The sequence below is a fragment of the Podarcis vaucheri genome, assembly GCF_965113315.1.
Source record: "Podarcis vaucheri genome assembly, chromosome: 10".
Classification (NCBI taxonomy): Eukaryota; Metazoa; Chordata; class Lepidosauria; order Squamata; family Lacertidae; genus Podarcis; species Podarcis vaucheri.
Genome location: NC_138748.1, coordinates 75,243,023 through 75,259,436, shown reverse-complemented (window position 1 = coordinate 75,259,436; position 16,414 = coordinate 75,243,023). Strand labels below are relative to the sequence as shown.

Here is a 16,414-nt window from a genome sequence, read left to right as displayed (position 1 = left end):
GCAAGACATTAAATCCCATGAGATGTGCAAACTGGCTGCTTTTGGAAGCACCACTCTGCAGCCCTGCCTGATGCACGCTTACTTAGGAGTAACCCCTACGCCGTTCCATCTGATGCACGCTTACTCAGAAGTAAGTCCCCATAGTCGCCTTTGGCTGGACTTGACCATACAGGGGTCCTTTACCTTGGGTAACAGGGGCCAGGAGGGGCCAGCCCCAGCCCCCGCTGGCTGGTCACATCTTCCACGCCAAGAAACTGGGCAGAGCCTTTAGGAGCCTCTGGCTGAACCTGCTGCTGCTCTTCTCCCTGGCACCGCCATCTCCACGCAGGTGCCCCCGAGGCAGGTTGGCCTGCAGTTCCCCTCAGTGCCAGCCAGCACGATGCCTGCACTCAGGAAACCTGGAGGGCACGGGCTGAAGTCTGGGAGCCCTCGGTGCCAATGCGCAGCTGCTTTGCGTTTCCTTCGCCTGGCGGACATCCACACAGCACCCTACAGGGGGGGGTCTCCTGTTCAGATGCCCCCCCCGGGGAAGAGTCTTTGGCCACAGGAAAGTGTGCCAGGAGGGGCCATTGAGAGGGCAGTCTGGCACAGCCAGTGGGGAGAGGGCCTTCCTTGGGTGGGGTGGGGGGAGCTTGGATGGCCCCCTGCCTGTGATGCTTAGCTGAGATTCCTGCTATGCTGGGGGTTCAACTAGATGGCTCAGGAGGGCCCTCCCTACTTTACAGTTCAAAGCCCCCGCACTGCCCCCTCCACACCACCCAGATGGGACTCTCTTGTCCAGCCCCACAAGGCCATTCCTCTGTCTGGACGGGGAGGGGGAGATCAGGTTCGCCAGCACTGCAGCCCCTCACTTTCAAGCTGGGGCAGAGATGCAGATGCTCCGGGGTCTGGGCTGGCCACAGGCACCCATGGGCGTGGATGTTGAGCCTTTCTTTGGGAGGGGGGGTGTTACAGAAAAATCTAGGTGCGAGGCTGCTCAGTCCCCCAGCTCGTCGGGCTGAGCCCTGCGGGTCCCTGCGGAATAAAGGAAGGAGTCCAGCCAACAAGAGCAAATAGCTGTAGACCAAAGTTTATTGCGCAACAGGTTCAAGGAGGAATTTTGAACCCCGAGGATGGGGTGACAAGGACTTTTAAAACCTTCCTACCATATCCCAGAATACAGTTCGTACAGCATCATTGCTGCATCACTGCTACATCACTGTCATGTCACAAAAGGGGAGGGTTACGCATCATTAGCATAGACAGATGTGTTAGGGAAACACAGAAGTATAAGATGAGCATAGACAATTATGTCTTAAGTGCCCACCACCCAAAAGTACAATAGAAGTTCCTTTTCATGTCTGGAGCCTGAGGCGAGTCAGGTGATGAGATTTGGCTTCCTTTGGCTAACAATGAGCCCAGCAATTGTCACCTCTGGAAACTTCCTGGAGTCCTTTTTCAAGGGGAAAATAGCTTTGGAATGGAGGAAACTGGCAAAGGAGATGATTTTATATTCTTTTTAAAGCTAGGTAACTTCCCTGAGCTGTCAAGTTGAAAGGATACATTCAGGCATAATATTTGTAATGATTTTATATTATTTTTTAAAGCTAGGTAACTTCCCTGAGCTGTCAAGTTGAAAGGATACATTCAGGCATAATATTTGTAACATTTAGCAACTTTAAAGATGCGCCCCCGCCCCCGTAATTTCCGTAACAGCGGGGTTCACTTGCCTCCTGTTTCTGGGCCAGGGAGGGGGAAGCTCAGCCCCCGGCCAGGAGGGCCCCCCAAATAAAGCATCTCTGGGTGCTTTGCGCGCCATGCGCGTGGCTCCTCCGGGGCTCCTGCTCTCCAGAGGGAGAGAAGAGGGAGAGCTGGGTGCCCCCGGCCTGCCAAGGGTTAAACAGAAAGGAGCTGGATTCCTAGAGAGGGCAGGAAAGAAAGACGGGGAGGGCAGGTCCTCCAGAGCAAAAGCCCCTCCCCGCCTCCCCAGACTTTTCCTGCAAAAAAGGGGGCGCTTCTGTCTCTCCCTGCCAATGCTGCCCCGGCGGCGCCTGCTGGGATCCGGTGAGTCTCCCCTCTCTCTCTCCCAGAGGGTGCATTTGGGGGGTGGGGTGCCAGGGCTACAGGGGAGAGTGCATGTGGGGAGCCTGCAAGGGGGGACCCCCAAGTCAAGGAGCGGAGGGTCCTGCCAGGGAGGGGCGAGGTCGCAGGAGGGCAGCAACTCTGCTCTTCCTTTGCACGGATGCGCAACTGGACCCTTTGGGGAGGGTCTTTGGGTCGAAGGGGGGCGGCGCGGGAAACGCATGGGAATGAACCCCGGTCAGATTGATGGATCGGTCGCGTTTATGAACGGAGGCTGCAGCCGCACGGAAACACTCCGACATGAAACGTGTTGTAAACGAAATCTGTCCTTTTTCCCTTATGGGGAACACAAGAGCCCGTATAGAGTCCTTACGTGGGTTCCCTATTGATAGGAGAAAAGAACAGAGGCCAAGCAGAGACTATTGAGAAGCAAAGCAGCTCGTAAGCCTGATCTTGATTGATCTGCTGCAACAGGGTGCTCCCCTGAGGAGGACCCCGAACCAAGGCGTGCCTGCCCTTATATAGACATTTTAAATTCCCTGCCCTGGAGCTCAAGACCAACCCTCCATACATCATTCATACATCACAGAAGGGGTGTAACCCAAGACCACCCCCACAAACATCATACCTACATCACAGAAAAGGTGGTCTACAACAGAAATTTGAATGTTGTTGTTCTGGCAGTTCCCTCATTGCAAGAAGTGAGGCTACAGGGAACCAGGCAGAGGGCCTTCTCGGTAGTGGCGCCCGCCCTGTGGAACACCCCCCCCTTCAGATGTGAAGGAAATAAGCAGCTATCCTATCTTTAAAAGACATCTGAAGGCAGCCCTGTTCAGGGAGGTTTTTAATATTTAATGCTGTATTGTTTTTAACACTCGATCAGGAGTCGCCCAGAGTGGCTGGGGAAACTCAGCCAGATGGGCGGGGTTTAAATAATAAATTATTATTATTTTTAAATTATTTTTCCTGCCTGCCAGGTTTTCTGATAATGCCTTATCTGATTGTCTTTCCTGGTAGTCTGGCCATTCCTTTGAAATGGTGATTACTAAATTCCTGTAACAAGGAAGGTGTTTTTTCCACCTCCTCCCTCCTTGCAGAGAAACATTTGGCCAGCTGGGGGGGTCAAAATGGTTTCAGGACTGTCTTCCTGTGCTGCTTCAGACATGTGGTTTATATATTTATGCACGTGTTTGCTTGGTACATTTATGAACATTTATTATATAGCAAAGACCTTAAAATTCTTATAACAAACGAAACCCTGTGCCAGAAAGAAAGAGTGGATGTTGACAGATGGAGGGCTCCCAAAGGAAAGTCCTTCCATCATGCAATGTGCACTGAAACCTCTGGAACCGGGGTGGCTTTGAAAGAGGACGAGGCCAGTTGGCAGAGGAGCAGAGGGCGATGCAAGGTTTGAGAGTCCCAGTTGCAGGGAGACCTTTGATAACGAACCCCAGAAAAGTCTTTGCTCCCTTGCCTTCTGCTGTTTGGCCCCTTTTACCATGCGAACTTGACCAGACAGGACGTATCTGACCTCTTTAAGGCCAGGCCACACGCTCAGAAACCTTCTGTTCCGTTTTGTAATCCAAGATTTCTGCCTGTGTTTTCTTGCTGCTGCATGGAGATATGCATGAATCTGAACTTGGAAAGTTTGTAAGTAAAAAAACATCTTCACTTACCAAAGTGTGTGGTCTCTTCTATGCCAGAAGGGTAGAAAGGGGAAGCGCTGGTAGCAACGAGATGTTGAAAAATGTCTCATAGCCCATATCCCGGTGCTTCATTTCTTTGCATATTTTGTAACTTTCCCCCCAGATTTATTTATTTAATTTGTGATATACAAATTTACACTCACACCACAACATGTTATATAAAGGAACACAGGGTTCCCACGAAATCCCCTGGGCTTTCCTCCTCCCCCTTGTGGGCCTTATTGTTAAACTTTTCCTACCGTATCTTTTGCAATAATTCAGAATTTTTCTATCTCTGTTGTATCCGTAGTTCTCGTTACATTACAAGTATTATTGAAATCGCACTGTTTACAATGGTTTTTTAAGATAAGTTATAAATTTTCCTCATTCCTTATTAAAGTTTTGGTCTTCTTGATTTCTTATTTTTCGGGTCATTTTTGCCATTTCATCATAGTCCATTAACTTGAGCTGCCATTCTTCTCTGGTAGGGACTTTGTCTTCTTTCCATCTTTGGGCCAAGAACATCCGCGCAGCGGTCGCCACATACATAAACAATCTTTTCTGTTCCCTTGGAATTTTAGCACCTATATTTCCTAAAATAAAAACTTCTGGCTTTTTAAATAAAAGTTATTTTAAACATTTCCCAGAATGCTTTTGTTACTTTGCCTGTCCACCACATATGATAAAAAAGGGCCTTCTTTTTCCATACATTTCCAACAGATATTTGTAGCTGTCTTACACATTTCTGCTATCTTACTGGGAGTTAGATACCAAAGGTACATCATTAATATATATTTTTCTTTCAACATACAACATGCTGTAAATTTCAGATCATCTTTCCATAACTTCTCCCATGATGAAGTCTACATTGTACCCAAAATCGCTCACTGTATCATTACAGATTTAACTTCTTCAGCTTTTGTATACCATTCTAAAATTAGTTTGTACATTTTAGAAAGTAATTATAAATTATTCTCTAACAATTCTTTTTCAAACCTTGAGATTTCATTACTAAATCCATTCTTTTTATCCATCTTAATTATATCATCTAGTTGATGATATTGTAACCAATCAGTTAATAAATTTCATATGTCCTCAAAATTTTGCAATTTCAACTGTTTTTCTACTTCCGTTAACAAATTTTTATATGTTGCCCAGTCGTTTCTGGTATTTAATTTTTTCAAGGATATTGTTTCTAGTGGGGAAAGCCACCAGGGTGCTTTCTGTTCTAATAAATTTTTATATTTCTCCCATACCATATAGATTGGTTTTCTTACAAGATGATTCAAAAAACCTTTATGTACTTTTGCCTTCTCATACCATAAATGTGCCTGCAACTAAACCTGCTATCATGACCCTCCAGGTCTAGAATATCCATATTTGTTAATGTTATCCAGAGTTTTGTAAGTTTTTAAACTGCTGCACCTCTTTCTTACCAGAGGCTGTGCTCACTCTACGTTTGCCTCCACCAAATTCTTTTTAATTAAGCAAATAATATTAAATAAATACTGACAGTCTTCTCATGTCATGTGTATAACACAAAATTAGCACAATAAATTTGCAGGTATATCTACAGCTGATTCATCTCACAGAAATCCCTGCAGTTGCCAGCACATTATGCATAGTCACTTTCCTCCTAGAAGGGCTAGCCCAGGCATAGGCAAACTTGGCCCTCCAGATGTTTTTGGCCTACAACTCCCATGATCCGTAGCTAACAGGACCAGTGGTCAGGGATGATGGGAATTGTGGTCCCAAAACATCTAGAGGGCCGAGTTTGCCTATGCCTGGGCTAGAGGTTTACTTCTTTTTCTTCCTGACAGTCAGTTTTATTGCAGAATAATGTACAAGCTTTGTAGGATTTGCTGACATCTCTAATTTGGACAGACAGAACTTGGCAGAAGATCAAGGGGTTCCTTCATCTCTCTTGGAGGCTTCCTGAGACCACAAATGGATGAGCAAGACTCATCTGGGCCTGAAGCAGGAAGAGGCCATGCCATCAAAACAGGGAACAGTGGGGCATTTTGGGAAAACTCTGTGCAGAAGATCCTGGGTGAGGAGGACACTCTCCACTCAGAGGCTCAGAGCCAGCAGTTCAGGCAGTTCTGCTTCCAGGAGGCCAAAGGACCTCGAGAGGTTTGCAGCCGACTCTACAACCTTTATCATCAATGGCTGAAGCCAGAAAGGCACACGAAAGCTGAGATGCTGGACCTGGTGATCTTGGAGCAGTTCCTGGCTGTCCTTCCAGCGGAGATGGAGAGCTGGGTGAGGGAATGTGGAGCAGAGACCAGTTCCCAGGCGGTGGCCCTGGCCGAAGGTTTCCTCCTGAGTCAGGCGGAAGAGAGGAAGCAGGTAAGAGAGACTTTCCTAAGCAGCTCAGAACATGAGGGAGAGTCTCCCTAAATTTTCTACTAATGGCCCACCCCTTTTTGGAAAGCATCCAAGGAATGAGATTGGATACCCCTCAGGTTTTCACCTCAGTCATTGCTAATCTTTCTCCCCATTTTCTGTTCTGAATCCTTGTTGCTATTTCAGAGACAGGTTCTGTTTGCAGAAATGGGTCTGGATTCCTTTAAGACTGAAAGGACTCTGTTGGACACCAGAGAGAAGCCACTGGGTAAGGAGGAAGAAGATTGTTCTCTGTTTGGTTCCATTCTGTGGATTTCAAAACAGACACATGGGTTCTTTTCATCTTTTGGGGGAATATTGTCCAAGAGCCCCAAGGAGGGAGATGTATTCTTAACACAACTAAAATATGAAATGGGTGCAAATGTCATAATCCATTCAGCAGGCAAGACTTTTTCAAAGGCCCATTTGTAGTTTGATATGTAGTGTTTAACCTCTGAGAAAAGCATCTACTCCTGGCTTCCCTCTTACCTCTGTCTCTTGCAGGCAACGAGATGGTGCCAGCAAGACCTGCTCTTCCATCTATTCCTGGTGGTGAAGGAGGAGCAACGGCTGTGGAACCAGATGGGGTAGGGGAAATGAGTATTGTGGGGAAGGGGCAGCCAGGGTCCCTCCAGACCCAAGCAAATCTCTCTCATTCTCTTAACAAATCTGCCCTGAACAAAGGCTGAAAATACTATTTTAGAAGGCTTATTTCTAGATTTATTATTGAATGCAAACAGGCTTCTAAGCAGTTTACACACCATACAAAAGTGTGTGGGAATGTTCAGGGTGGCAGGAGAGGATATATTGTTTATTAATATCCTTCCTGCAGGGACGCGGGTGGCGCTGTGGTCTAAACCCTGATCCTAGGGCTTGCCAATCAGAAGGGTGAGCTCCCGTTGCTCGGTCCCAGCTCCTGCCAACCTAGCAGTTCAAAAGCACGTCAAAGTGCAAGTAGATAAATAGGTACCGCTCCGGCGGGAAGGTAAACGCTGTTTCCATGCGCTGCTCTGGTTCGCCAGAAGCGGCTTAGTCATGCTGGCCACATGAGCCAGAAAAACTGTCTGCAGACAATTATTGGCTCCCTTGGCCAATAAAGTGAGATGAGCGCCGCAACCCCAGAGTATTTCACGACGGAACTTAACTGTCTTTTCTAAATAATTTTTATTAATTTTTCCATTTAACAATCCAATCATATCACATTAATTACTCTGAATTATACCAATACATATCATAAAATCCAAATATTTTGATGGATTTTAAATTTTTGTTGGGGGTACCCATGCTTCGAGTTCAGAAAGGGTCCAATCATCTCATATTTCTGCTGCTTTAATATTTCACAAGTCCCATCTTCCACTCTTCTTCTTGTTATCATTTTTCTTCTTAATAACCTCTGAGTTGTTTCCACAAGCGAGATGAATCAAGCAATATTATGTTTCTGTGTGGGCTTACACGCTGATCCAAAAGTCTTATTCGTGCGGCAGGCGCCATTTCGACAGTTACGATGAAATAAAGTCTAAGCGTCTGCTCATTAATTTTCCCAGACCAGTTGCTCCATCAATCAGTCTTTTCAGGGGGGATTTTGCCGAATAGACATATACTCCAAACATGATAACAGAACAGTGGCTCACCTCTCCCTTTGACTATAAATCTCTCAACAAAGTCTGTCTCGTAATGGTGGGTCCCGATTCATGATTGCGTCACCCAAAAGCCTTTCGTTTCCTTTCCAGATCTTCCACAAAGCAAAGCCTTTAATTAATATTTTTGTTTCCACACAGTTTATTTTCCAGTCTCACTTGCTATAAATCATGTGACGGTTCTTCTAGGGGAGGGGTTGTTAGGTAAAACATATTGAAAAAGAAAGAAGTTCCCCTCCCCCTTCCGTTCCGTTTCAACATACCAACATAGCTGTGATTCTTTACCGTAGTCTTCTGTTCAATCCATCCCATCACTCTTAACTTCTCAGAGGTAGATTTAATTAGCAGATAAAACACCCTTTCCTTCGCTCGAAACATGTGCATTTACTTTTTACATCCAATTATTTTATCTTAAGCAATGCAACTAGGTCTCACTCAGAAGCAGCATCCGGGAGATCCAGAATCTCACTCGAGGGCTTTCCGTACAGTGCCCCCACCCCCCTTCTTTCGAACTCGGGGGTGATTTATTGGCAACCACGGACAAGGCTGTGTCTCCCCATCCCCTGGGAAGACCCCTTGGCTGGCAGCCAGCAGTTCAATCCAGGAAGTTTGCAGGACGAAAGGAAGATGGAAAAGAGAGAGAGAGTGGCAGTATGCCTTGGCCTTTTCCCAGGTCTGGGAAGATCACGCCCACCCACTAGTCGCAAAAGGAAGGAAGCTCCAGGCCAGGAGGAACAGGAAGTTCAATTGACTGGACCAACATCCCCTGCATGTCCACTCTAGCAAAACAAGGAATGTTGTACTTGACTGCTCCCAGTGGATTACATCCCACAAAGGGGCCAGGATTCAGCTAACCAGCCCCAAGAGTTACGGAATGGGGCTTTTGCCCCAATCTCCTCCCCCTTCCTGTGCCCCCGTGTTTCTCTTAAAGTTGACTTCAGGGTATCAGGTTCCTCCAAAACAGCACACAGGGAAAGGAGAGCGGCAAGGCTGGCACAGACAGAGTGATTTGAGGAACACATTGTGGAGTTCCCCCATTTACACTAAGGTTAATGTCCATCATTAAAATGCACACTAAAATAATTCCATTAAGATATTTAAAGAAACACCCACAATTAAAATGTGCAGCAAAACGATCCCATTAAAACAACACAGCAGAAAGCAATAGAGCAATTTATAGTAGATCATCTTCATTCTGACTAAGAGGAGGACCTTTCTCTTTCTCTCTTAGGGTTCGGTGTGCTTTGAAGATGTCGCTGTTCATTTCACAGACAGGGAATGGGCGTTGCTGGATCCTGACCAGAGATCTCTGCATAAGGAAGTCATGGAGGAGAATCGCGGGATCGTGGCCTCTCTCAGTAAGGCTCCCTTGTGGATCATAATATCTCTTCGGAAATTCCACACATACCTCTCTGTGATAAGCCTGTTGGCATGCAACCAAGGAAACAGGGGCAGTTGGCAGGCCCCCCGCTGGCTCCAGCCCACCGGCCAGTGTGCCGGGTGATCTCCAGTCCTTGATGCAGCATCTGCGACCCGAGCTTCAGAAGCTGGGGCACGCTACTCAGCAGAGTAAACACTACGCAACAGAAGCGGAAGGAGAAGTTGTGTGAGCATATTTACAAGCAGTTTATTCAGCTACATCAGGACAAAAGGAAAACATGTCTGATCTCCTTCGTGTCCAAAGCAAGACAGCAAAAGCTATACACAAACAGAAGTTCCCAGCAAGCTGTGCTGGAGTGTAAACAGACATGTGACATACAACAATTCCACATGTCTGTCCTTAAGGTGGAACAGAATATCCCAACAAAGCCTCCCTGATTTTGATGGAAATCAACAGGGCCACTTGCAGCATCTGGGATGCAATGCTAACACCCCCACAACTCACCTTGCATGGGGGGCTGTTGATTATTTTGTCTGTTAATATTGTTCCTCCTGTTGTTTCTTTTTAGACATTGATCAGGCTGGTCTGAACTGCTTTTTTCTTCTTTGCTTCTGTCTGTTTTTGATTGACTAAAGAGAGGACAGCTATTGGAGGTGGAGCAGATTCCATGATTGGGCAATATCTATCCCAGGAGAGAGACAGGCTGTTCGAATCTCAGGTTCTCATAGGTATAAGGTTCTCCTGGAATAAGACTTTCCATCTAACTCCCTGTATCACAAGTGTTAATGAGCATTGCTCCATAATTGGGAACTCCCATTTCTTCCTGAGACTCTAATCCATCTTTTTCTTCATTTCAGGTGATGATAAATGGGAAAATAAGAAGGGAGACCATGACATAATTCACACGGTGGATAAGCCGTATCAACATTTGGAGTATGGAGAGAGCTTCAGCCAGAGCTCCCATTCCACTTCCCATCAAAGAAATCCCATTGGGAACAAACCTTATCAATGCTTGGAATGTGGAAAGAGCTTCAGTCGGAGGGAAAGTCTCACTTCCCATCAGAGACTTCATACAGGAGAAAAACCTTATCACTGCTTGGAATGTGGAAAGAGATTCATTCGGAAGAGAAGTCTCACTTCCCATCAAACCACTCATACAGGAGAGAAACCCTATCAGTGCTTGGAATGTGGGAAGTGCTTTAACATACACACAAACGTCCGCCGACATCAGGTAATTCACAGTGGGGAGAAACCGTATCAGTGCTTGGAATGTGGAAAGAGCTTCAATAAGAGCTCCAATCTCACTTCCCATCAAAGCATTCATACAGGGGAGAAACCCTACCAGTGCTTGGAATGCGGAAAGAGCTTCGGTCGGAACTCCCATCTCACGTCTCATCAAAGAATTCATAGAGAGGAGAAACCCTATCAGTGCTTGGAATGTGGGAAGAGCTTCCCTTGGAAGGAAAGTCTCACGTACCACCAAAGAATTCATACAGGGGAGAAACCCTACCAGTGTCTGGAATGTGGGAAGACCTTTACTACAAGTGCAAATATCCGCCGACATCAAAGTATTCACCGTGGGGAGAAACCATTTCAGTGCCAAGAGTGTGGAAAGAGCTTTAGTCGGAAGGAAAGTCTCGCTTCCCATCAAAGCATCCATACAGGGCAGAAACCCTACCAGTGCTTGGAATGCGGAAAGAGCTTCAGTCGGAACTCCCACCTCACTTCCCATCAAAGCATTCATACTGGGGAGAAACCATATCAGTGCCCGGAATGTGGAAACAGGTTCAGCAGGAGAGCCAATCTCGCTACCCATCAAAAAATCCACAGCAGGGAGAATAATAGAATTGTAGAATTGCAGAGTTCGAAGGGACCCTGTGAGTCATCTAGTCCAGCCCCCTGCAATGCAGGAATCTCAGCTAAAGCATCCATGACAGAGGACCAGACAACCTCTGCTTAAGAACCTCCAAGGAAGGAAAGCCCGCCACCTCTGTCAAAGAGCACTTGCCTAGTGCAGAATTTCAGTCCATGTGTTGAGTGGTGCTCTGAGCTCCAAGCACAGGAGCGGGTGGGTGGTAGCAGGTCAACGCTTTACTGAACAGGGGCAACCTGGCTTAAGGCAGGCGGTAGCTGACCAGTGAGGCACTGAAATCTATCCCACCAACAAAGGCAACCTGTAGCCAATCAGGTCAAGCTTTTAACCCGTAACTGCTGCCTTCAGTATTGTTTTTGCCGCAGGGAAGAGGAGGAGGCCTCTTGTGAGCAGAGCTGAAACATCAGCCTGACATCGTTCGCTCCATTTCCTTTACTAGTATTTCTTCGCTGTCTGCTTGAGGGCTTTGCAGAGCCAGAGCGCACACTCGGCATTTCACAAAGAGCCAAGCAGGACACACCTGGGCTCCTTGGGGTGTGTGTGTGTGTGTGTGTGTGTGTGCGCGCGCGCGCTGCATACTGACCTGCTTAAGAGCTGTGGAAGCACCCTAGAATCGTAGAGCTGGAAGGGACCCCAAGGGTCATCTAGTCCAACCCCCTGCAATGCAGAAATCTCAGCTAAAGTCTCCATGCAGGATGGCCACCCAACCTCTGCTTAAAAACCTCCAAGGAAGACCATTTGCCCGATAACAAATGTTGGAAATGTAAAGAAACTGAAGGTACATTCTTTCACCTTTGGTGGACGTGCCCAAGGATTCAGGCTTTCTGGGAGACGATATATAATGAATTGAAAAAGGTATTTAAATATACCTTCTTGAAGAAACCAGAGGCCTTTCTCCTGGGCATAGTCGGCCAATCGGTGTTAAAGAAGGACAGAACTTTCTTTATGTATGCCACAACAGCAGCAAGAATACTTATTGCAAAGTACTGGAAGACACAAGATCTACCCACCCTGGAAGAATGGCAGATGAAGGTGATGGACTACATGGAATTCGCAGAAATGACTGGCAGAATCCGAGATCAGGGAGAAGAAGTGGTGGAAGAAGATTGGAAAAAATTTAAAGACTACTTGCAGAAATACTGAAAAAGTAATGAATGTTAAAGAGATGTTGGATTGAAAACAATGTGGTATTGGTAAAAAGATTAACAAGAGTATGTAAATATGGATTGATGATGGTGGAAAATATATATTTATAATAGGTTAAGATGTTGAGCAAGGACAAATGACAGAGGGTAAGAACTTGCTGAATTAAATATCTGAACTGGAATACAAAAAGGGAGGTGTGAGGAGGTCAGGAAACTAGTAAATGAAGTATAAGATATGAAAATATTGATTTCTTTCTTTCTTTTTCTTCTTTTTAACTGTTTTCTATTTTGCATTTTTCACATGTTTTGTTTTTGTATATTTGTAGCTCTTTTTTCTTTTATTAGGGTTATTCTTTGTTTTTATTTTTTATGTTTAAACTATGAAACTCTTTATTGTTTGTGAAATTTTAATAAATATTATTTTTAAAAAAACACCACACCTCCAAGGAAGAAGAATCCACCACCTTCCGAGGGGGACTGTTCCTCTGTCAGAAAGTTCCCCCCGACAGTTTAGCCTTGCCGGCTGAGTTGGGCTCAGGTTTGCCCAGCCAGCCCCCCCACCCCTGTGCTCTGCAAGGATCCTTCGACAATGCACAGGGTAGTGATATAAAAGCAAAATGCAAAGTCACACAAAATATATATCACCAAGGGCAAATGCTCCACAATAAGGAATTCCTAACTTCACTCTTAAATATGTGAGTCCTGCCAGCATCTCCCAAAGAAGAGTAACAAGTAGAAGGCCTTTTTCTGTTCTTCCCTGCATATGGGGACAGGGATATTCTACAGATTTTTCATACAAGTGATGGAGGCTGGGATTAGTTCTACAAACCTTTTGAGATGAAAACCGTAACTCTGTCATTTTTCTACCTTTATAGAGCTGCCCGTTTCTCTAAGCTATGGATGCGTAGTCTTCTTTGTAGAGGTTACATACCGTATTTTTCGCTCTATAACACGCACCTGACCATAACACGCACATCGTTCTTAGAGGAGGAAAACAAGGGGGGGGGGAATTCTGAATGAAACAATGGATGTATCATTTTTGTGCCTCATGCTGTGGCCACAGACATGTGATCTGATGGTGAATTTGGGGTGACCCAATGCAAAGATCCTGAGGATCCATGTGGATCCGTGCTTTGTAACCACGTTTTAAGTGGGGAGGGAAGGAAAAACACAGAAGGGACAAGAAGCACGAGAGGGGTGTGCGGAGAAGCAGCTGGCTAAGAATGCAGGAGAGGGGTTTAACGGGAGGGAGGAAAGGAAGGCAAAAGTTCCCCCAGCCACCCACCCATGCCAGCCAGCCAGCTAGCTCTCTCTCTCCCCCACCTGCATGTTTTCCGGCTGCCTGCGAGTCCCTAAAATGCTTCCCTGGACGCAGCAGCACTGGAGCACGGAGAGGAATTAGAAGGAAGGACGCGATCCTTTCCTTTCCCCTCTGCTTGCCAGGAGGGGAGGGGATTTGCCTGCTCTTTGTTCCGTTTGAGCAAACAGCAACCGAAACAGAAGAGGGTGGGCAGTAAGACCCTGAGGCAGAATGCAGCAAAGCAACAGCTTCCTCTCTCACGGAGCTCCCTCCTCCCTGACGTGCGAGATTGGATTTTTGCCAGATTTTTGCCCCTGCGCTCGGGAGGGTCCGCTCCAGGGACCACACATTCGCTCAATAACACACACAGACATTTCCCCTTACTTTTTAGAAGAAAAAAATATGCGTGTTATAGAGAGAAAAGTATGGTATATGGGATATATTCTCATAATTCAACCGTTCCATATGGAAATAGGTGTTGGCTATAGTCTTGTTTTTATCGTATCAGCTCAATGATTAAGCCCCTTTGTGGGAAGAATCGCTGATTGTACCATAAAAGTGTCTGGGGATTGACTCGCAAGTTGCAATTGCTTCTATCAAATACACGAGTGATTGCAAAGAAAAGACAACGTCTGAGATTTCTCCGTTTGCTTGTTTAGACTCCTTGTTGTGGAGCAGTTGCCCTTGGTGATATATTCTTGTACGACTTTGCATTTTGCAAGATTCCTAGCAGGTGCTCCAGAAAGTGGCACCAGGATCAGGGCCATTGCTGTTGCCCAGCCCTGCTCTGGGGAGGAGGAAGCAAGGAAGCGTCTTCGCAGCTGAGTCGGCTTCTTTCCCCGCAGAACATCCGGTCCTGGGTGAAGGACAAGTCTGAGGTGGAGGTGGTGGACCTGGTCCTGAAGCTCCAGGAGAAGCTGGTAAGCAGGATGCTCCCAAGCGAGTTGCGCCCGATGGGTGGAAGGTGCTCGGATCGGGGCTCTCTCCTCGAGGGAGCAGAGCGGAGCCTGGCTGGCTGGCTGGCCCCTCCGGACTCTGGCCAGGCCTGTTTCAGCCTTGGGAATCCCCTAAGGAAATCTCAGCGGACGAGAGTCAGGGCTAAACTCCTACAAATCCCTCCGCTGAACTTTTGCATGTGGGCAATAACTGGGATCCGGAAGGAGGAGGAGACTCTCTTGGGTCGTTGGGTGATGTGTTGGCCCCCGTCTGTGGGGACAGGCAGGCAGGTGAGCATCCCTGCTGCGAAAGGGGGAGAGGAGCAGCTTCTCTCAAGGTGGGCACTTGGTACGTCAGAAAGAAATGGCGATACAGACGTTTGAAAGGATGTGCTGCCCAGTTCACGGGGCGGCTTCAGTCAGTCACTTTTAATGACCTGATTCTGCCCCTTCCAGTGGACTGGTCTTCAGAATATAAGAGCCTGAGACTGGATCAGGCCACAGGGGCCCATCTCGGCCAGCATCCTGAAGCTCCAGGAGAAGCTGGTAAGCAGGGTGCTCCCAAGCGAGTTGTGCCTGACAGGTGGAAGGTGCTCGGATCGGGGCTCTCTTCTTGAGGGACATGCAGCTGCAGGTCTCCGCCCTGCTAGGATCTCACCCTTGAGAACCAAAAGGGGTGCAGCCTCTACTGGGGGGCTGAGCAGGAGGCCTTTGAAGGAGAAAGGCAGTTCTGTCTGCCCCACTTGCCGTCTCTCTCTGCCCCCCGCAGACAAGGGCTGCTAGCCGGGACTTATCCTCCCTCAACTTGCCCCTTGCTGCCTGAAGTCAGGCTTTCTCCGTGGGGCCCACCCAGAGATGGCAGGAGGGGTGAGAGCAGCATCAGGCTGGCACTCTGCCAATGGGGCATCTGTCCTTTCCCCTGCATCTTATCTAAAAAGCATTCAGAAATGTACAAACTGAACCCATTGAGAAGGGATGAGCAGTTTTACAGCATGCTATGACTTAGAAGAAAACTATAAAAATGATGTGTAGATGGTATTTGACGCCTAGTAGGTTAGCTAAAATGTACAAGACTGAATCAAATACATGCTGGAATGTAAAGAGAAGGAAGGAACCTTTTTCATCTCATACCTACAGGACCGCTTCTCCTGGTATGTCCCATGGAGGACCTTACGGTCTTTAAATAAAAACATCTTGGAGGTCCCTGGCCACAGGGAGGTTAGGCTGGCCTCAACCAGAGCCAGGGCTTTTTTGCGCATGGCCCTGATCGGGTGGAAAGCTCTGACACGAGACTAGGGCCCTGTGGGACTTGACATGTTTCTGCAGGGCCTGCAAGACGGAGCTGTTCTGCCTGGCTTTTGGCCAAGGCACAGTCTGACCCCCTCCTTTGATAATTCTTCACAGAACTCTAGCCCAACGGTTGCCATTAATTTGATTTTGAATTGATTTTGGAATGAATTGATTTTAGAATGTATTTCAATTAATTGATTGTGATTTTATGTAAACTGTGTTATTTTTACTGTTGTTAGCCGCTGTGAGCCTGGCTTCGGCTGGAGAGGGCGGGATATAAATAAATCATTATTATTATTATTATTATTATTATTATTATTATTATGTGGTGGCCATGTAAGATTGTAAAAGTCTTCTGGGAGGTGATTTTAAAGAACAGAAAAAACATCTTTAGGTATGCTACTACGGCTGCCCGAATGGTGTACGCCCAGAAACGGCAAGAAGAAAGAGTTCCAATGAAGGATAACTGGCAGCTAAAATGGATGGAGTAGCAGAAATGGCGAAACTTACCGGAAGAATAAGTGCTAAAGATGAGAGTTTTCTTAGAACAGAATGGGGGAAATGTGTTGAATACATGAAGATGCACTGTAAACAATTAAAAACATTAGCAGGAATGATGTAATAAACATGAGCAGTAATAATTAAAAAGAATTATAAAGGGAAAATTTGTAAATAGGTCTGAACTGGATATGCAGCAAGAATAAGATACAAAATAAGTAACC

At 46.6% G+C, this 16,414-nt stretch overlaps 1 protein-coding gene across 4 annotated transcripts; it reads left to right on the top strand.

The window, feature by feature from the left end:
• The first annotated feature begins 849 nt into the window (after positions 1-849).
• LOC309541251 (uncharacterized protein) lies at positions 850-11,729 on the top strand. 4 transcript variants are annotated; one of them, XM_082238885.1, is made up of 8 exons: positions 850-1,508; positions 1,591-2,043; positions 3,683-3,711; positions 5,631-6,095; positions 6,279-6,360; positions 6,636-6,718; positions 9,000-9,126; positions 10,007-11,729. In XM_082238885.1, exons 2-8 carry the CDS (start codon positions 1,797-1,799, stop codon positions 11,107-11,109), a joined length of 2,136 nt encoding a protein of 711 aa, XP_082095011.1. In that variant the 5' UTR covers positions 850-1,508; positions 1,591-1,796; the 3' UTR covers positions 11,110-11,729. The 4 variants fall into 4 exon arrangements, with proteins under 4 accessions (XP_082095011.1, XP_082095012.1, XP_082095013.1 ...); XM_082238886.1 differs by lacking the exon at positions 3,683-3,711 and having other exon boundaries at positions 851-2,043; positions 5,635-6,095; XM_082238887.1 differs by lacking the exon at positions 3,683-3,711 and having other exon boundaries at positions 851-2,043; positions 5,677-6,095; positions 10,007-11,728.
• The last annotated feature ends 4,685 nt before the right edge of the window (positions 11,730-16,414 follow it).

Bases quoted from the DNA above. Each gene is read 5' to 3' on its own strand.
- LOC309541251 (XM_082238885.1), top strand. From the start codon at position 1,797: ATGCGCGTGGCTCCTCCGGGGCTCCTGCTCTCCAGAGGGAGAGAAGAG. The intron at 2,044-3,682 runs GTGAGTCTCCCC...TGCTGCATGGAG, and splicing joins GCGGCGCCTGCTGGGATCCG to ATATGCATGAATCTGAACTT. The intron at 6,361-6,635 runs GTAAGGAGGAAG...TGTCTCTTGCAG, and splicing joins CACCAGAGAGAAGCCACTGG to GCAACGAGATGGTGCCAGCA.